At 45.1% G+C, this 21,475-nt stretch overlaps 2 protein-coding genes across 2 annotated transcripts in view; both read right to left on the bottom strand.

The window, feature by feature from the left end:
• The window catches only part of LOC122700799 (protocadherin gamma-A2-like), a 177,193-nt gene that overhangs the window by 108,688 nt on the left and 47,030 nt on the right, over positions 1-21,475 (bottom strand). The window lies entirely within an intron of this gene.
• LOC122700291 (protocadherin gamma-B4) lies at positions 14,124-19,052 on the bottom strand. Its single transcript, XM_043913049.1, has one exon. The coding sequence runs from the start codon at positions 16,533-16,535 to the stop codon at positions 14,124-14,126; it is 2,412 nt and encodes an 803-aa protein (XP_043768984.1). The 5' UTR covers positions 16,536-19,052.

Here is a 21,475-nt window from a genome sequence, read left to right as displayed (position 1 = left end):
ATGCTGTCAGCCACAGCCACCGTGAACGTGACGGTGGCTGAGAGAGGGGGCTGGCCGTGGTCCTGGACCGCCACCACCAAGCTCTGCTTGATCGCATCTCTGTCCAGCAGGGCGCGCGCTGTGCGCACCTCACCCGTGTGCAGCCCCACCGAGAAGAGCCCTGGCTCGCTGGCCTTGAGCAGGCGGTAGGACAGCCAGGCATTCTGACCTGAGTCTCTGTCCACTGCCACCACCTTGGTCACCAGGTATCCTGGCTCTGCAGAGCGAGGTGCCAGTTCCACGCCCGTGGAGCCATCAGTGGGGAGGGCAGGATACAGGATTTCTGGCACGTTGTCATTCTGGTCCAGCACGAATATGCTCAGTGACACGTTGCTGCTGAGTGGTGGGTCCCCACTGTCGCTTGCCTTCACCTGCATTTGAAGATCTCGAAACTGCTCATAGTCGAAGGAGCGCAGTGCGAATAGCACACCAGTGTCCGAGTTGATAGAGACATAGGAGGAGAGAGGCGCCCCTTGGATGGTGTCTTCCTCTAGGGAGTAAATAATTCGAGCATTCTCATTGCTGTCTGGGTCATGGGCTGTCACAGAGAAGATGGAAGTGCCTCTAAGATTGTTCTCTGGGAGGTAGACAGAGTAGGAGGTTTGAGAGAAGGAGGGTGGATTGTCGTTGACGTCAACCACGTGCAGGGTGATGTGAATTTCCGTGGACTGAGGCGGTGTTCCTCTATCGGTTGCAGTCACTGTGATGTTATATTCAGAGGTTTTTTCTCGGTCAAGATTTTGGACTGTCAGCAATCTATAATAATCTTCTACTGACTTTTCTAACTGAAAAGGTAGAATCTCCTCGATGGAACAAACAACTTGGCCATTCTTACCAGAGTCTCGGTCATGAGCATTGAAAAGAACGATTATTGTTCCTTGAGGAGCATCTTCCCTCACTGGACTAAATAACGATGTAATGGTCACTTCAGGTCTATTATCATTGACATCTTCTACTGAAATGAGTACTTTGGTCCGATCCTTCAGTGCCCCACCATCTTCTGCCTGTATTTCCATGTCATAAAACGCACATTCTTCATAATCTAAACTCTTCGCTGTTGATATTTCGCCAGTATTTTCATTCAGCTGGAATAACGGAGATTGTTTTTCACTAATTTTCCAGAATTTGTAAGCCACTTCCCCGTTGGTTCCTTCATCCGGGTCGCTAGCGCTTACGGTAAGCAGCCGAGTCCCCGGGGGCACATTCTCTGGGACTTTCACTCGGTAAATCGGTTGAGCAAAAACCGGGGCATTGTCGTTTGTATCCAATACTGTCACTCGGATGTGCACTGTGCTGGAGCGACGCGGTTCGCCTCCGTCCGTGGCGATGAGGACCAGGTAGTGAGCAGCCTCCTCCTCGCGGTCCAGGGCGCGCTCCAGCACCAGCTCTGGGCTTACAGCTCCGTCGTCGTCTCCAGTTCGCACGTCCAGGGAGAAGTGGTTATTGGGGCTGAGCTGGTAGCTCTGCAGGGAATTCAAGCCCACATCCGGGTCCACAGCCTCTGGCAGTGGATAACGTGTTCCGGGCAGAGCGATTTCGTTAATTTTTACTTCCAGATTTTCGACCTGAAATTTTGGGTTATTATCATTGATATCAGTGACTTCTATTTCTAGTCCGTGAAGTTGCACCCTGTCTTCAACCAGGACTTTAAAGTTCACCAGACACCGCGCGCTCTGAGCGCAGAGCTCCTCCCGGTCTATCCTGCCCGCAGTGACCAAGCTGCCGCTTCGTGGATTTAGAGCAAAGAGCTGCGTCCTACCTCTGGAGATGATGCGGACTCCCCGCTCTGCCAGCTCGCGGAGCTCCAGCCCCAGGTCCTTGGAGATATTCCCCACGATGTAGCCTTTTTCTGTCTCTTCAGGTACCGAGTAGCGGATCTGGCTCGCCCCCGTCTCCCACAGCCTCCCTAGGAAAAGGCACAACAGGAACAGTCTTCTGCGGTGCAGGCTATTCCTTGGAGCGGCCATTGTTGCTTCACTCAAGGTTTTTTTCCCTCAAAATACTTCCTGTGAACGCTGATTCCTTAGCGTCTGTTTTCCTCCTGCAAATTATGGCGATCTTTTTTCTCAGGAGAAACCCGTAATGCCCCAAGTTCAGAGGCTGAGTTACTCTGCAGCCCCGGAGTCTGTCTGTGGGATCCGAGCGGCTTTGTGGAGTTGCAGACCCTAACAACGGGACCGAAAGCTGACTGAGCTTTTCTTAGAGTTGGTGAACAGCGGCGCTCAGAGTCCTTAGCCGTTACTACACCCACTGAGATGCGAAATACTTTTGCTATAGATGACTGACAAAACACTACTCTCTTACCGTTGTGATTTTAGATTTTTCTGTGTCGTGCATTTATATTTCAAAAGCAATGACCACTTGTGGGTATTTTAGTTGGAAATAAGGTGACATGAAACTTCTATTAAATGTCATTAATATCACACAACCTTACTCTCATTTTTGATAGCATTTTGCTCTTTCTAGATATGTAAATTATTCAAATTTCATTTTTTATAATGTTGCAACTGTTTTTTAATAGGTCGTTATTTTCTGAAGTAATTAAAATGTGCAATCCTCTTTGGAAATATATCCATATTTTTCTTATTTTATATGTACATCTGTATTTACATAATTATATTGAATGAATATATAGATTACTCAATTTGAAGCTGTTTTATAAGACATTTACTTTCATGGTGAGATTCTTGGAGTAAAGTTTCCTTAAGATTTTGTTTACAAAATTTAATTACATAATGGTACTAGATTTTCTCATCTGATATTGCTAAATTTAAGTAGATTGGGATTTTAAAAATTTACATAGTTATGGTTGCTAAACTTTTAGCCTATTTCAATTTTTAAAATATTTAGTTTTCTATGTGAATTCATAGTGCATGCACAGCCTACAGCATTTGGAAGATTCAAATAACATACCCTGTAAAGTAAGTTTCCATTTCAGTTTTTTCATCAAGAAATTAGCAATATATTATATTATATACTATACTATATTATATAGTATTAAACTTCCTATTATAAGGGTCATCTAAACTTATGTAATAATTTGAGGAAAAAAATATAAGATGTAGAACAAATTAAACACCACAGTAAGAAATTTCTTTCAGCAATTTGTAAAGAAATTATTTACTGAAGCAGTTCCTAATAGAAAACAAGCAAAAAACAGATGCTTATGTAATGGCATCTTTGTATGTGCTTGAAATTAGTAGATTTTGCCTTAAAAATAATTCAGAATTCTCCTTCCCTCCTACAGATAGGAAGATGAGATAACCTCTAGTCACTAATGTTTAGGGCTCCAAGTAATAAGACAAATACAGTGACTTTCCCCTCTTTCCGCTTCAAAAAAATAGGTCAGGTATGAGAGCAAGTGATAGAGGGAGCAGCATTTTCTTTTCTTTTATCAAGTATCTCCTGTTAACTATAAAGAAGACGATTTTGCATTCAAGGAAATTTGAAGGGACTTAGATAATGACTTGGATTTTCTGATGAGTTCACTGAGTCCCTCTCACACAATATATCACACAATATTTTTTCTTTAAATTTTAAGGACTTCAAAGACTCACATATAGGTAGATTTAAGGAACTAGACATGAGGAATAAATATAAGAAATAGATGTAAACTGTACCAGTGAAATCAGTGAAGGAAGACACCTAGTAGTGGCTTTTTTGCTTTAAAAAATCAATTAAGTGACTACCTACTTAATTTGTTTCCTACTTTAATGTGTACTTATATATATATCAAACATCTAAATATGTTAAATGAAGAATAAAAAAGTAATGGGTAAATTTCATTAGATTAGAAAAGATATAAGAAATTGGCAAAAAGACTTTTGTTGTGAAGCATAGAGCATACTCTCAACTTGGTAAATCTTTTTTTTTTTTTTCCAACTTGGTAAATCTTAACTAGGCAAGGTATTATGTCACATACCTATTCCCAATTCACCGTTCCCCTTGAAGGCTGGATATACAGCTTTCGGATGAGCTCTAATTATTCCAAAGCAATTCGTTAGACTTTAAAATGCAATATATTTTCATATGAATAAAAAAATTGCAAAGATGATGAAAAGGAGTAGATACTTAAATGGAACTCACCGCCATTAGAGTTTCGGGATGGGAAGTCGACTCATTGGAATTACAGAGTGGAAATAAGGCCCCAGACGAATCACCACAAAGTATATCTTGTCCTGAACTCAGCTGCTCACTACATTTTAGAAAATTAAACTCTGTCTTTCCAGTATGGGCAACGCACAGATTGTATGAATAAGGTAAAGTTCCTTCACTGTAGTTGGGAGGAACCACGGGTCCAGACTTGACACAGAGACCAGGCTTAAAGCAGCCCCAAGTAGCAGGGCTGGAGGAGCGTCGCAGGTGCAGGGCGACCGCCAGAATCACTGCCAGGAGGAAGAGCACCGAGATCAAGGCCAAGGCCACCACCAGGTAAAACTGCAGCTCAGCCTGGGGGTCAGAGGGCGCGGGCCGGTCACTGAGGTCCGGCAGCGCCTCCTGCAGGCTGTCGGCGAAAACCAGGAGCAGCGTGGCGGTGGCCGAGAGGGGCGGCTGTCCCCCATCGCGCACAGCGACCAGCAGGCGCTGGCGGGCCGCGTCCCTGTCGCCCAAGGCCCGCGCCGTGCGCACCTCGCCCGTGCGCAGCCCCACGCTGAACAGTCCGGGCTCGCTGGCCTGCAGCACGTGGTAGGACAGCCAGGCGTTGTGTCCAGAGTCTGCGTCCACCGCCACCACCTTGGTGACCAGGTAGCCGGGCTGCGCGGCGCGGGGCACCGTGTCGAAGAGCGCCGAGCCGTCGGGTCCCAGCGCCGGGTACAGCACCCTGGGCGCGTTGTCGTTGCGGTCGCCCACCAGCACGCGCAGGCTCACGTTGGAGCTGAGCGCGGGCGAGCCGTGGTCGCGGGCCTGCAGCGTCAGCTCGAAGGCGCGCAGCTGCTCGTGGTCGAAGGCGCGCTGCGCGAACACCACGCCGCTCTGCGGGTTCACGGACACGTAGGACGACAGCGCGCGCGGCTCCAGGTCGCTGGCCACGATGGAGTAGGAGACCTGGCCATTGGGCCCGAGGTCAGGGTCGGAGGCCCTGACTTGCGCGATGGAAGCTCCAGGCGGGTTGTTTTCTGCCACGTGGACGACGTAGGAGGTCTGGTGGAAAACCGGAGCATTGTCGTTGACATCAGTAATATGCAAGGTAACACTTGTATGGGTGCAGAGAGGCGGCTTGCCCTTGTCAGTGGCTATGATGGTGACATTGTACTCCGGGGTCTGCTCTCGGTCCAGGGTCCCGTCTGTTACCAATTTGTATGAATTTTTGGAGGAAGAGATTATCTGAAAAGGTACTTCACCCTCTAATCGACAATTAACCTCCCCATTCTCCCCGGAATCTCTGTCATATATTTTGATCAAAGCAATCAGAGTTCCTGGCACTGCGTTTTCCAGAATCATTTCGACTAGAGAATGGAATGTAATATCTGGTCTGTTGTCATTTTCATCTTGAATGCTAATTTCAACTGTACACTGTGCAACCAGTCCCCCGCCATCCCTCCCTTCCACCACGATGGAATATTCTTTGATTTCTTCGAAATCCAGTGTTTTTAGTGTTGTAATTTCCCCACTCTTTGAATTCAGACCAAAGACTTGCCCGGTCCTGTAGAAGGAATAAGCAATTTCTGAGTTGACGCCCTCGTCCTGATCGGTGGCTGACACCTGCAACACAGTGGTGCCTGGGGGCACGTTTTCTCCAAGGTTGACTCGGTATACGTCCTGGCTAAATACCGGGGGGTTATCATTGGCATCAGTGACCTGGATCTGGAGCTCAGTAGTCCCACTTAGGGGTGGATCTCCACCGTCCGAGGCAGTCAGGACTAAACGATGGTAACTCTGTTGTTCCCGGTCTAAGGGTTTCTCCAATACCAGTTCCGGGAATTTACTACCATCTTGTTTTTCCTTATTTATCAACGAGAAACTAGGGCTAAGAGAAAGTTTATAAGTCTGCAGAGAGTTTAAGCCAATGTCTGCATCTTCCGCGACTTCTAATATAAATCGCGTGCCTGGCGGCGTAGACTCACTTATTTGCAGCTCAAAGGAATTTTGCGAGAATTCTGGCGTGTGGTCATTGACATCCTCGATCTCTACATTCACGTGATAAAAGTTCAATGGATTTTCAGCAACAACCTCAAATTCCAGAGCACAAGCTGACTTCTTCCCGCATATCTGCTCCCGGTCTAGCCTGCTGCTCACAAGTAACTCCCCGCTCTCCGCGCTCACAGTGAAGTAAGGCTTCTCCGAACTGACGCGCAGTTTTCGAGTCGGTAACTCGTGGACACTGAGTCTCAGGTCCTTGGCGAGATTCCCCACCACCGAGCCCTCGGGCATCTCCTCGGGAATCCTGTAGTGGATCTGCTCAGAGAGCGCCAGGCAGAACAAAGACAGCAGGAATGGACAGAGCACTGGCCGCCTCTCAGCCCAGCCGCTCTTCCCAGCGCCGCGCCCCATCCCTCTCGCTCCCCCCACCCCCTAGTTTGCTCACCGGCTTGGAGACGCCGGATTACAAATAATGTCTTTGTTGCAGTCGTCCGGAGCTCCCAACAGCTTTATGAGGGTCAGGGAGGGTTTCTTCTCTAGAGAAGGAAACGTTGGAAAGGCTTACGCTAGCGAGTCTGAGACAGGGAACGTGAGCTGCGGCTGCGCGAGGAAGTCTCCGGTACCAAGTTCTCCACTTTGGCCAACAGCGGCGCCCAGAGTCCACACTAGGAAACTGCAGCCCCTGCAGCTTCAGTTTAACCAGCTCTCATAATTATAAACTTGTGGGCCTAACTTAACAAGCCATATTTTTATGTTAATATATTTAATATTTTAAATCATCAAGACTTATTTAAAGTCTTGTTTCTAAATTGTTAGAAATACCACGTTAGGTTTGTTTACAAAGTTAATATATATTGGTCCATTTATTTCACCATTCTGCAAACATACACTGAACTTTCGCTTTGTGCTAAGCACCGTCCTTGTCAGTGGCAATATAACAATGAATAAGACAGAGGTCCTGCCCTCAGAGAGTTTGTTGTCTACCAATTCCATGAATCATTTCTGTTTATTAGCTATGATATATTAAAATTTTTAAAGCTTCTTTCATTGAGTCCTATGTTTACCCCATATGTCTACATAATCAGTGCTACTTATGTCACATATATTAGACAACATCAATACTGTTGAAAATTATTTTGTTGTGTAATTTTGTACCAATCCTCAAACATCTCCTCTTATATATCAACACTCTCTTTACAAACAATTTCTTTTTACTCTTCTAACTCAAGAAGTAGTCATTCAAAAAAACTGTCCCTGTGATGTAGCCAGAGATTATCTGGTGTACCTCCTACTTCATTTTTCAGAATGAACTGGCTTATGTCATACCCAACATCTTATATATAAATTCACTCTTAAAATGTATTGAAATACTTGTCTGTCCTTCAATACAAAGTCACAAAGGGATATTCTAGTAGAATGCATTACTTCCTTATCTATGTATACATGTTATACTGAAGTAATGGCTTCAGAATTGGAGGAAATGAGTTCATGGTAAATTTATATACATAAATTCACTGAGTATAGTGACATTTGTTCTAATTATTTTACTCCATTGGTTATTATTATTATTATTTGCAATTAGTGAATGCTTTCAGCAAGAGTACTGGGGCAACTTTCCATTCACTTTTTAAATTTGCAAAGTGTCAACAAAATAGTTGTCTCTGCAAGTGACTGTACACCTAAACACTACAGAACATAAAGCTAATTCCTACCATTATCTATGGATTGGAGGAAACACAGCACAATCCCTCAGAAATGTCTTTTTAGTTGATAGCAAATAATTCATTGTACTATCCACTCTCATCTGATGACAAATCAACCATTAGTTTTATCTAAATGCTATAACAAGGGATGCAGAAGTCCAAATGGAATCATTTTTAATTGAATCGATTGGCTTGTTTAAAATGTGTGTACATGTAACTTCTTTTCTTAAAAGTAACACTCAAACTCTAACCATGAGAACACAGCACATTTCACATGACTGTAGGCAAAACAGCTCATTGGAATTCTAATGAAATGTGTTCATCTGCATTTTACAGAGAAAGTTTATAAGTCAGTTTCAACAATTTCAAGATTACATTTTATTTCAAATTTGATGGGGAGGGCAATGGCCATTTTAGGCTTATGCCATGTCTCCATTGGTATGAGTCCTGGGTGACCACTGACACACAAAGAACATTGAGGAACCAGTCTTACCTACCACCACCCTTTAAAATATGTTTGCTTTGAAATACGAGAAGTATTAAAGCTTTGAAGGGTACCGATACAGACACAGAACTCATAGAAGAGGTTTAAACTGAAGAAATTTTCAAGAACCTAGTTTTAGGTGAAATCCTAAGAATCCTAAAAATTCTGAGATGTATTTTACTTTTACTAATCTAATACAAGGGTTTAGAAACCTCAATAATTTTTGTAAGTTCTAATTTATATATACCTTTATGGGTCTATACATATACATGTGTACACACACACACACACACATTCCTATATATTAAATGAACTGACCTTATGTGGTTGGGTAGCTATTTCTTAAGTGAATAGATGATAATTACAGTAAAATATGAAAAGTTTTAAGAGGTTAAGAGTTCATACTTAAGTAATCTTGTCTAAGCCTTTGGAAAGCAGATGAAACAATTATGATGATTAGAACTCAATTTTACTGTGTCACTAGCACAAACCCCAAACTCTGCGGTACACCTTAAAAGTTATCTGTAAACTTTCTTTACAATGCATGTTTCAAAACACAAATTAAATTTATAAAAAATATAATTCCTCTAAGAAATAAACATAAACAATGAACCAAACTCACCTGAACAGAAGCAGCTTCATCCCTACATTCATGAAAATCTATGGATGTTAACAAGGCGTCATTTTTCTCATAGCTGTCTTGGCTAATGAGCATGTCAGCATAGTTGGGTTGGGGGAAGATCATGTGACTCCTACGAGAGTCAGAGGTAAGGGAGACTTCATGGGAATAGGTCTGCAGGAAAGTCTGTACTCCTTCAATGCCCACAAATCCTGAGGCTGGCAGGCCTGCTAACCTACCACTGGAAGCCTGGAGAAGTCTCGATTTGTGCCACCGCCATAGTCTGAGTGCCAGCAGCATGATGACAAAGGCAAGGAAGATGCAGGAAACGACAGCCACTGCCACCACCAGGTACAGTGTGAGGTCTGAATCATCAGAGTTGGTTAGGGTCCTGATGCTACCCAGGTCGGCAAGGACATCTGGGATGGTATCTGCCATGGCCACGGTGAGCGTGACGGTGGCTGAGAGAGGGGGCTGCCCGTGGTCCTGGACCACCACCACCAGGCTCTGCTTGAGTGTGTCTCTGTCCAGCAGGGCCCGCGCCGTGCATACTTCGCCTGTGTGCAGCCCCACGGTGAAGAGTCCTGGCTCACTTGCCTTGAGAAGGCGGTAGGACAGCCAGGCGTTCTGGCCTGAGTCTCTGTCCACTGCCACCACCTTGGTAACAAGGTATCCTGGCTCTGCAGAGCGAGGTGCCAGTTCCACACCCGTGGAGCCATCAGTGGGAAGCATGGGGTACAGAATCTTTGGTGCATTGTCATTCTGGTCCAGTATGAACAGGCTCAGGGACACATTGCTGCTGAGTTGAGGGTCCCCATTGTCATTGGCTGTCACCAGTAGCTGCAAGTCTTGGATCTGCTCATAGTCAAAGGAGTGCAGAGCATATAGGACACCAGTGTCAGAGTTGATGGAGACATAAGAGGAGAGAGGCGCTACCATGATGCTGCCTTTGGTCAGAGAGTAAGTGATCTGGGCATTGCTGCCACTGTCAGGGTCATGAGCAGTCACAGAGAAGATGGAGGCACCTCTGGGGTTGTTCTCTGGGATATAGGCTGAGTAGGAGGTATGAGGGAAAATGGGTGGATTGTCATTGATGTCTGCCACTTGCAGGGCAATATGAATTTCAGTAGATAGAGGTGGGGTTCCTAGATCTGAGGCTGCCACTGTGATATTATACATAGAGATCTTTTCTCGGTCCAAATATTTCCAAGTTACCAATCTATAATAACTATCAATTGATTTTTCTAATTGAAAAGGTAAATTGTCACGTGTATAACAGACAACTTGACCATTCTTTCCAGAGTCTCGGTCATGCACATTCAAGAAGGCAATTACTGTCCCAGGAAGAGTATTTTCCAGGACTGGGCTAAACAAAGATGTAATGGTCACTTCGGGCTTGTTGTCATTGACATCTTCCACTGAAATGAGTACTTTGGTCCGCCCCAGAAGTGCCCCCACATCTTCAGCTTGTATTTCCATGTCATAAAACGCACATTCTTCATAATCTAAACTCTTCGCTGTTGATATTTCGCCAGTATTTTCATTCAGCTGGAATAACGGAGATTGTTTTTCACTAATTTTCCAGAATTTGTAAGCCACTTCCCCGTTGGTTCCTTCATCCGGGTCGCTAGCGCTTACGGTAAGCAGCCGAGTCCCCGGGGGCACATTCTCTGGGACTTTCACTCGGTAAATCGGTTGAGCAAAAACCGGGGCATTGTCGTTTGTATCCAATACTGTCACTCGGATGTGCACTGTGCTGGAGCGACGCGGTTCGCCTCCGTCCGTGGCGATGAGGACCAGGTAGTGAGCAGCCTCCTCCTCGCGGTCCAGGGCGCGCTCCAGCACCAGCTCTGGGCTTACAGCTCCGTCGTCGTCTCCAGTTCGCACGTCCAGGGAGAAGTGGTTATTGGGGCTGAGCTGGTAGCTCTGCAGGGAATTCAAGCCCACATCCGGGTCCACAGCCTCTGGCAGTGGATAACGTGTTCCGGGCAGAGCGATTTCGTTAATTTTTACTTCCAGATTTTCGACCTGAAATTTTGGGTTATTATCGTTGATGTCAGTGATTTCGATTTCTATTCCCCAAAGTTTCCCTTCATCCTCAACTAGGATGTTAATATTTACAAAACATCGCGCGCTCTGAGCGCAGAGCTCCTCCCGGTCTATCCTGCCCGCGGTGACCAAGCTGCCGCTTCGCGGATTTAGAGCAAAGAGCTGCGTCCTACCTCTGGAGACGATGCGGACTCCATGCTTCGAAAGCTCTTGCGACTCCAGCCCCAGGTCCTTGGAGATGTTACCCACGAAGGATCCTTTGTCGGTCTCTTCAGGCACAGAGTAGTGGATCTGTCCTCTCCCGATCTTTCCCAGCGCACCCAGCAGCGCGCACAGCAGTATCAGCTCGCCGCGTCCTCCGTAATTCTTTGGAGCGGCCATTGTTCTTTCGCTATGGAATCCACTCAGAATCTTCACTGGGCATATATGTTTTGTTTACCTTGTTCCTGAAGTTATACAGATCATCTTCTGGAAAGTTGGAGTGTCCCAAATTTAGGGATGGAATTTTGCCGCAGTCCTCCAGTTGGTTTGTGAGATCTGCGGATCTCTGTGAGGTGAGAGCCCTGAGTTTCCGGCTGGTTTTTTGGTTACTTTATCTCCAAGTAGGTGAACAGCGGCGCTCAGAGTCCTAGGCAGTTACTGCAGTCACTTATATTTGTAATATCCTATGCTAGATTGCTAGGGGAAAAATTGCTACTTGTTTTCTATAGCCTATTTGGAATAAATTATCCCTGAACTCATATTTTAAAAGTAATTTCCAAGAAGTGTAGAATGAAATAGGCTTAAAGTCTTACAAAGTATTATTACATGACCAGATTGTGGGGTTTATGTCATATTAAATTACTCAAATTTTTGTAACGTATTTACTGTTTTAAAAATAAAATTTTATTTATTATGCTCTAAGCATTATTGTTAATATCTTCAATATCTATTATCAACTAAGTAAGAACCCCACTCATTATTGGAAATTAATTCATTTTTAGGCTAAAATATACCTATTGGAGATGACTGATTCAGAAGTTGTTTTATTTGGTTTAAACCAATTAGTCGATATAGTAAGCTTTCTGTAGAGTTGTTGCCTTTTAATTTTCTTTTTAAAATGCTGTTTTAGTCACACAGTAGTGTTTTGAAATTAATATTGTGAAATTTTAATAGGATAAATGCTTCTCCTTTCAAGTTATATCACAGACTATTTAAATTTTATATAATTTCTATTTGAATAGAAGAAAGGTACAAATGAATATATAATCGAAAGCAAATTTTTATCTATTCTTCTGCCTGTGAGAGATGATTACATTTTAAAGCCAACTTAGTTAACTTCTAAAGGTAAACAAATAGCCTAAAGGTAACTTTACCTTAATTACTACTTCAATCAAAAGAATCACAAAAGTAAGAAACACATAATTATCATTAAGGAGTCAAAAAATGCCAGTGCAAGAATAAATGTCTTTTTCCTTCAGTAGTTTGTAAAACGGCCATTAATTGAAGCAGTTACTAAGGGAAGTATAGCAAAAGCCTGATATAATGTATTGCTATCTTGTATATGTAACCGTATCCACTTAAGACTGTTAATCTGGTCTAAACTTGAAGATTTCAACATTCCCTTTTCTCCTAGAGATAGTAGAATGACTAGAAGACCTCTAGCTATATTAGTTTAGGTCTGCAAAAAAGACATTTCAAAAATAATGTAGCAGAAGTGTGTGTAAGAGGAACAAAAGAGGCCAAAACATTGTTTTTTTTTGACAGAGGAGCCTATAGAATGAGCATTATTACAGGTTAATCCTGAAAAACCTATGCTGCAAGTAAGGAGAACATGCTTTTATTTTCTAATGAGCATAGTGAACCTGCACTTAGTCAAGTAAAATGATTTTACACACACATATACACACAGTACAATGAATGCAATTACAGTAGGTACATCTACATAAAAATCTAGGTTAATTGACCTTATTCTGGTGCTTTTGAAGCAAAAGAGAAGTAAATATAGGAAACAAAGTATCAGATTAATATGGAAACAATAACAGCTAAATGAATTAAGAAAAATATCTAATTTTAGCTTGTTTTTCTTTTAAGATTTATTTATATGATTGCCTACTTTTACATTTGCAGCATGTCTAGTTGAGAAAAAAATAATCATTTATTAATCAGTAGAAAGAAAAATTTAGAGAAAAATCTCAGTAGCTTTATGGGAGACCATATAACATTGCCAAAAGTTTCCCTTATGGAAAAAACCACAACTTCACTGCTTTATAATATGAACCTGGTAAGACACCACTAAAAGACACATAATTTCTCTGAATTCAACCTCCCTTGAAAAATGGTATGACAGCTTTTTGACTGGTTACTACATTCTTAAGACAATGTTTAGATCTAAAATTTGTATAGATGCATTTGGGGACATTTTATGTTTGGTTCCAGACCACTACAATAACAAAAACAGCACAATAAAGTGGGTCACGAACGTTTTGGTTTCCCAGTGTGTATAAAAGTTATGTTTTAAGTATGCAATATCATTGTATCTAAAAAAGTACTTACCTTAATTAAAAATACTTCATCGCTAAAAAACACTAACCACCACTGGAGCCTTTGGTGGGTGGAACATAATCTTTTTGTAATGGTAACATCCAAGATTACTGATTATAGATCACCACAGGGCTTCCCTAGTGGCTCAGATGATGAAGAACCTGCCTGCAATGCAGAGACCAGGGTTCAATCCCTGGGTAGGGAAGATCCCTTGGAGAAGAGAATGGCTACTCACTCCAGTATTCTTGTCTGCAGAATTCCATGGACAGATGAACCTGGTGGTCTACAGTCCTGGGTCCATGGGGTCACAGAATGGGATAAGACTGAGGGACTAACACTTTCACACTTTCACTTTCACATGATGACTAATAATAAAAAAAGTTTGAAAGATTTTGAGATTTACCAAACTGTAACACACATGAAGTGAGGAAATGCTGTTGTACAAATGGTGCCTATAGACTTGATTGACTCAGGCTTGCCATAAATCATCAATGTGAAAAAACAAAACAAAATAAAACTGGAGTATCTTCAAACCGCAATGAAGCAAATCGAACTAAAACAGAGATGTGCCAGTTTTTTCCTGTGAATATGGAGAACTGTCGACACAATAAAAAGAAGGTTATACTTACAGGAAACTCACCTGATGAGAAGTCGACTCATTGGAATTACAAAATGGAAATAAGGCTCCAGATGAATCACCAGAAAGTATGTTTTGTCCTGAACTCAACTGCTCACTACATTTTAGAAAATTAAACTCTGTCTTTCCAGTATGGGCAACGCACAGATTGTACGAATAAGGTAAAGTTCCTTCACTGTAGTTGGGAGGAACCACGGGTCCAGACTTGACACAGAGACCAGGCTTAAAGCAGCCCCAAGCAGCAGGGCTGGAGGAGCGTCGCAGGTGCAGGGCGACCGCCAGAATCACTGCCAGGAGGAAGAGCACCGAGATCAAGGCCAAGGCCACCACCAGGTAAAACTGCAGCTCAGCCTGGGGGTCAGAGGGCGCGGGCCGGTCACTGAGGTCCGGCAGCGCCTCCTGCAGGCTGTCGGCGAAAACCAGGAGCAGCGTGGCGGTGGCCGAGAGGGGCGGCTGTCCCCCATCGCGCACAGCGACCAGCAGGCGCTGGCGGGCCGCGTCCCTGTCGCCCAAGGCCCGCGCCGTGCGCACCTCGCCCGTGCGCAGCCCCACGCTGAACAGTCCGGGCTCGCTGGCCTGCAGCACGTGGTAGGACAGCCAGGCGTTGTGTCCAGAGTCTGCGTCCACCGCCACCACCTTGGTGACCAGGTAGCCGGGCTGCGCGGCGCGGGGCACCGTGTCGAAGAGCGCCGAGCCGTCGGGTCCCAGCGCCGGGTACAGCACCCTGGGCGCGTTGTCGTTGCGGTCGCCCACCAGCACGCGCAGGCTCACGTTGGAGCTGAGCGCGGGCGAGCCGTGGTCGCGGGCCTGCAGCGTCAGCTCGAAGGCGCGCAGCTGCTCGTGGTCGAAGGCGCGCTGCGCGAACACCACGCCGCTCTGCGGGTTCACGGACACGTAGGACGACAGCGCGCGCGGCTCCAGGTCGCTGGCCACGATGGAGTAGGAGACCTGGCCATTGGGCCCGAGGTCAGGGTCAGAGGCCCTGACTTGCTCGATGGAAGCTCCAGGGGGATTGTTCTCTGCTACATGGACCACATAGGAAGCCCGTTCAAAAACTGGCATGTTGTCGTTTACATCACCGATGTGCAGCGTGATGCTCGAGCTGGAGGAGAGGGGTGGCTTGCCTTTGTCAGTGGCTGTGATGGTGATGTTATACCCAGGGGTCTGTTCGCGGTCTAGAACTCCATCTGTAACTAATTTATATGTGTTTCTTGAAGAAGTCAGTATTTTAAATGGAACATCGCCTTCTAATTTACAAATAACCTCTCCGTTGTGTCCGGAATCCTTGTCTCGGATTTTGAGCAAAGCAATGTGTGTTCCCAGCTTGGTGTCCTCCATAATAAAATCCGGTAGAGATTGGAATATCACTTCTGGGGCATTGTCATTTATGTCTAGGACTTCTATCTCCACTGTACACTGGGCAATCATTCCTCCACCATCCTTTGCTTCCAAAACTATGGAATATTCTTTCACTTCCTCAAAATCTAATGTATTTAGAATAATGATTTCCCCAGTATTAGAATTCAGGTCAAACTGGGTAATTCGGTCTGCTTCAGTGAAAGAGAAAGTGATCTCGGCATTGACACCCTCATCTTGGTCAGTGGCCATTACTCTAAGCACAGTGGTGCCTGGAAGCACGTTTTCTGGAAGCTCCACCCTGTATAGTTCTTGGCTGAACACTGGAGGGTTATCGTTGGCATCAGTTACCAGGACTTGTATCTGTGCAGTACTGCTCAGGGGTGGATCCCCGAAGTCCAAGGCTGTCAAGGTCAAGTGGTAGGATTTCTGTTCTTCCCTGTCTAAAGATGTCATTAGTACCAGCTCAGGGTATTTACTGCCATCCAACCTTTCTTTAATCACAAGTGAGAAATGATCATCAGGACTGAGCTGGTAATTCTGTAGGGAATTGGTACCAATATCTGCATCATGGGCAGATCCTAAAATAAATCGTGCCCCGGACTTTGTGGACTCACTTATTTGTAGCTCAAAGGAATTTTGCGAGAATTCTGGCGTGTGGTCATTGACATCCTCGATCTCTACATTCACGTGATAAAAGTTCAATGGATTTTCAGCAACAACCTCAAATTCCAGAGCACAGGCTGACTTCTTCCCGCATATCTGCTCCCGGTCTAGCCTGCTGCTCACAAGTAACTCCCCGCTCTCCGCGCTCACAGTGAAGTAAGGCTTCTCCGAACTGACGCGCAGTTTTCGAGTCGGTAACTCGTGGACACTGAGTCTCAGGTCCTTGGCGAGATTCCCCACCACCGAGCCCTCGGGCATCTCCTCGGGAATCCTGTAGTGGATCTGCTCAGAGAGCGCCAGGCAGAACAAAGACAGCAGGAATGGACAGAGCACTGGCCGCCTCTCAGCCCAGCCGCTCTTCCCAGCGCCGCTCCCCATCCCTCTCGCTCCCCCCCTTAGTTTGCTCACCGGCTTGGAGACGCCGGGTTACAAATAATGGCTATGTTGCAGTCGTCCGGAGCTCCCAACAGCTTTATTTTCGGCGTGAGGGTCAGGCAGGGTTTCTTCTCCAGAGGAGGAATAGGTGGAAAGACAACACTAGCGAGTCTTGAGACAGGGAAAGTGCTCTGCGGCTGCGCGACGGGATCGCCAGCACCAAGCTCTCGACTTTGGCCAACAGCGGCGCCCAGAGTCCGCACTGGGAAACTGCAGCCCCTGCTGCTTCACTTTAACCAGCTACCGTAATTACTACCGTGTATCCAGCTGAAAAATCATTTTTAAAAGACGTCAGTATGTTTAATAACACGCTTCCCACGTGGCTCAGCGGTAAATAATCCACCTGTCATGCTGAAGGCACGTGTTTGACTCCTGGGTGGGGAAGATCCCCTGGGGAAGGAAATGGCAACCCATTCCAGTATTCTTCTCTGGGAAATCCCATGAACAGAGGAATCCGTGGTGTCAAAAGAGTTGGACACGACTTAGCGACTGAGTACGCATGCATATCTGGTAACATTTAATTCTATTAGAAGCGTCATCATCCCAACTTTCCAGGTTTTCAGGTCAATCGGTAAGTTTAATATATAAACATCTGTACGCTGACATAATTACTCCCCAACCTTCAAATCCGCACTAGTAATAGGATGATTATTATAACACAGATTTGGCTTAAAGGATCTCAGATCATAGCTGTTGTGAATACTCATTAATTAGCAATATATTGGATAAGGTTTCCTTGTCACCTTTTTCCTTATTCTTCCTTACATTTTTTTGTACCTAATTCATTTCCATTTTTCTTCGCAGAGGGCAACAGTAATGGTGAAATTAAGTCTTTCAAAAGGCACAATTTATACTTCCCTCTCTTGTTCCAAAATAATTTTAGCAAATTCTTTATAGTAACATTTGGTTTTCAATTCTGATATCTCACTTAAAGAAATGATGATAGCCTTTCAGAGAAGAGCCTATCCTCTCCTTCCCATTGTATGATTATTTTCCTGGGTGTAAAATTCAACATGAGTCTCCAAAACTACCAGGGGAAAATTCTATTTTGCTTTGCATCACAAACTCACTAAGCATGGTCTACTGTACTGAGGCACTTGTTCCCACTTCTGTACTTATCACATCCCATAATGACAGTTGAAGGAAACAGTCCCTAGAAAATGTATAATAGCTCACTGACTTTAGTGATGATCTCTCCCCTTTGTTTAAAAGTATTTTTAATAATTAATAAATTTACTTGGAGGGTTCTTTTTCAAAGTATCTGATAATCACATTTCTTCCCCCACAGAATGTAACACTGTTCTCTCCCCCAAGTGACTGTACATCTGAATGTTACAGAATGTATGCAGTGTACTTCCACAGGAATGCACAGATCTTTAGATGCAAACCACCACCTTATGGCAGAAAAACATATGCTAGACATTATGCCAGAAAACAATTGTTCTCTTAACACTCAAAAGGCCCCAATAAACAAGATGACCTTGTCATCAACTACTCCCTGATACTAGTCAACTGCTGTATTTAGTTTTACTAAAATGTTATATAATAAGTGAAGATGTAGTTAATTACAGATTAAATTATCTCTAACTGAATTTTTCAACAGACCCAATAAGAAAAATTCACTACCACTCCAGGACTTGAGTGTATGACATAGTTGTTTCATAAAGCCAGCATCCCAGCTCCCCCACTCGTAGAGCCCACATACACACTTTGCGTGACTGCATCACTAAAACAGCACATGAAAATTTGGGTTAAAAACATGCAATGGCCTATTTCACAAATGTTACTTATAACACTTAACACCTTACTTGATATCTCATTTTATTGATTTTGGACAACAATCTTTAGTATGCCATTAGACTCCACGTCTGTCATTGATAAAGATCTTAGTGAAGCCTGACACATAAATTTCATCCATTAAACATCAACAAAACTTCTACCAGAATCTGGCTTTAATAGGTGATTAAAGTTTAAATAGGTCAAGAGCAACTGAGATGTTTCAAGGCCACCAAAGAGGTACATGGAAGTGGAAGCAGGGCACAGAAAAAGAAGTTTGCAGACTGAAAATTTCTTCAACAACCTTTTACAGATATGATCTAAAGAGAATCCTGAGAAGGCTGAGGTGTACTTTCTTGCTAACCTTGTGCAATAAGACTTAACAACTCACTCTCATTTATAAAATACATGAATTAAGAACACCATTAGGAACATAAATACAAGACATAAAAATGTGATTATCCACTTAGTCACAATCTTGTCCATATGCTTTCACCATAAATATGGTACTAAAACACTCTGTCAGTAAGTGTTCCATGTTAAAAAATCACCACTGAAATAAACAATCTTGCTTTATCACTTGAAAGTTTTTTTAACTTCATCTTCAAATCACGTATTTCGCAAAACAATGACATTTACACAAAATATAATTTCTCGACGATATAAAGATGAATGAATGACTGAACTCACCTGAATACTTTGAGCTTCATCCTTACATTCACGAAAATCTATGGATGTTAACAAGGGATCCTTTTTCTCATAGCTCTCCTGGCTGATGAGTGTGTCCGCATAGTTGGGTTGAGGGAAGATCACGTGACTCCCCCGAGAGTCCGCGGTGAGCGAGACCTCGTGCGAATAGGTCTGCAGGAAAGCCCGCACCCCGTCCACGCCCACAAACTGAGATACCGGTACACCTCCGGGGACACCTCCTGAAGCTTGAAGCATGTGAGATCTGTGCCAACGCCGCAGTCTGAGCGCCAGTAGCACGATGACAAAGGCGAGGAAGACGCAGGAGACCGCAGCCACAGCCACCACCAGGTAGAGTGTGAGGCCTGAAGCGTCAGAGTCGTGCGGGACCTCCAGGCTGCCCAGGTCCGCCAGGACATCCGGGATGCTGTCAGCCACAGCCACCGTGAGAGTGACAGTGGCCGAGAGAGGGGGCTGCCCATGGTCCTGGACCACCACCACCAGGCTCTGCTTGAGTGCATCTCTGTCCAGCAGCGCCCGCGCTGTGCGCACCTCGCCCGTGTGCAGCCCCACCGAGAAGAGTCCTGGCTCACTGGCCTTGAGCAGGCGGTAGGACAGCCAGGCGTTCTGTCCCGAGTCTCTGTCCACTGCCACCACCTTGGTGACCAGGTAGCCAGGCTCTGCAGAGCGGGGTGCCAGCTCCACGCCCGTGGAACCGTCAGTGGGGAGGGCAGGGTACAGAATCTCAGGTGTGTTGTCATTCTGGTCCAACACAAATATGCTCAGAGACACATTGCTGCTGAGTGGTGGGTCCCCACTGTCACTTGCAATCACTCGCAACCGCAGGTCCCGAAACTGCTCATAGTCAAAGGAGTACAGTGCATATAGGACACCAGTATCAGAGTTGATGGAGACGTAGGAGGACACAGATGGCCCCTGGAGAGTATCTTCAGATAGGGAGTATGTGACACGGGCATTCTCGTTGCTGTCAGGGTCATGTGCAGTCACGGAGAAGATGGAGGTGCCTCTGGGGTTATTCTCAGGCACATAGACAAAGTATGAGGAGTGCAGGAAGGCAGGTGGGTTGTCATTGGTGTCTGCCACATTCATGGTGATGTGAGTTTCTGTGGACAAGGGTGGGCGTCCACCATCTGTGGCTTTCAGCGTGATGTTATACGCAGAGAATTTTTCCCGGTCTAGGTTTTCTGCTGTCACCAATCTGTAGTAGTTGTCTATAGATCTTTCTAATTTAAAAGGCAGATCTTCTGAAATAGTGCAGGTCACCTGGCCATTCTTCCCAGAATCTCGGTCTTGAAGGTAGAAAAGCGCCACTACGGTTCCAGGAGGAGTGTCTTCGGGGATTGAGTTGCCTACAGATGTTACAGTCACTTCCGGGGCATTGTCATTCACATCTAAAATTGTGATCAGTACTTTAGCTCTTGTTATACTACCAGGACCATCCTGAGCTTGAACTTCCATTTCATAATAGCCAGATTCTTCATAATCTAGGCAATCTAGAGTTGATAATTCTCCTGTGTGAGAGTTCAGCTGGAATATCTGTAGAATTTTTGGAGTTATTTTCAGGAAAGAGTATGTCACTTCCCCGTTCACTCCCTCATCCAGATCTATAGCACTTACCGTGAGCAGTCTTGTGCCCACTGGCACGTTCTCAGGGACAGTTATTTGGTACTGGGGCAAAGAGAAGATTGGCGCATGATCATTCACGTCCACCGCTGTTACTTGGACACGGGCGGTTCCGGATCGTGGTGGGTCACCGCCGTCAGAGGCGGTGAGGAGGAGGTGGTGAGTTGCCACTTCTTCCCGGTCCAGTACCTGCTCCAGCACTAATTCCGGATATTTGGTTCCATCCTCTCCGGTGTGCACAACCAGGGAGAAGTGGCGATTGGGGCTGAGGTGGTAGCTCTGGAGAGAGTTCGTGCCCACATCCGGATCCCTAGCCTCATTTAACGGAAATCGCACCCCAGGAGCTGTATTCTCCATTATTTTCACATTCATTTCTTCCGTCAAGAATTTAGGAGCGTTGTCATTAATATCCATTATTTCCACTTCTACACGATAAAGATTCATTTTATCTTCCACCAGGATGTTAAAGTTCACCAGACACCGCGCGCTCTGGGCGCAGAGCTCCTCCCGGTCTATCCTGCCCGCGGTGACCAAGCTGCCGCTTCGCGGGTTCAGAGCGAAGAGCTGCGTCCTACCTCTGGAGACGATGCGGACCCCGCGCTCCGCCAGGTCCTTGGGCTCCAGTCCCAGATCCTTGGCGATATTACCGACAAAAGACCCCGTCTCTGTCTCCTCAGGCACGGAGTAGAGAATCTGTCCTGCCCAGACTTCGCTCTGGGTCCCCAGGAGGATGAAGAGCAGGATGAATGCTCTGTAGTCCCCGCCCCTCTGCCGAG

Source organism: Cervus elaphus, chromosome 9, assembly GCF_910594005.1.
Source record: "Cervus elaphus chromosome 9, mCerEla1.1, whole genome shotgun sequence".
Classification (NCBI taxonomy): domain Eukaryota; kingdom Metazoa; phylum Chordata; class Mammalia; order Artiodactyla; family Cervidae; genus Cervus; species Cervus elaphus.
Note: the sequence above shows the minus strand (reverse complement) of the source record. Positions and strands in the feature narration are given on the sequence as shown.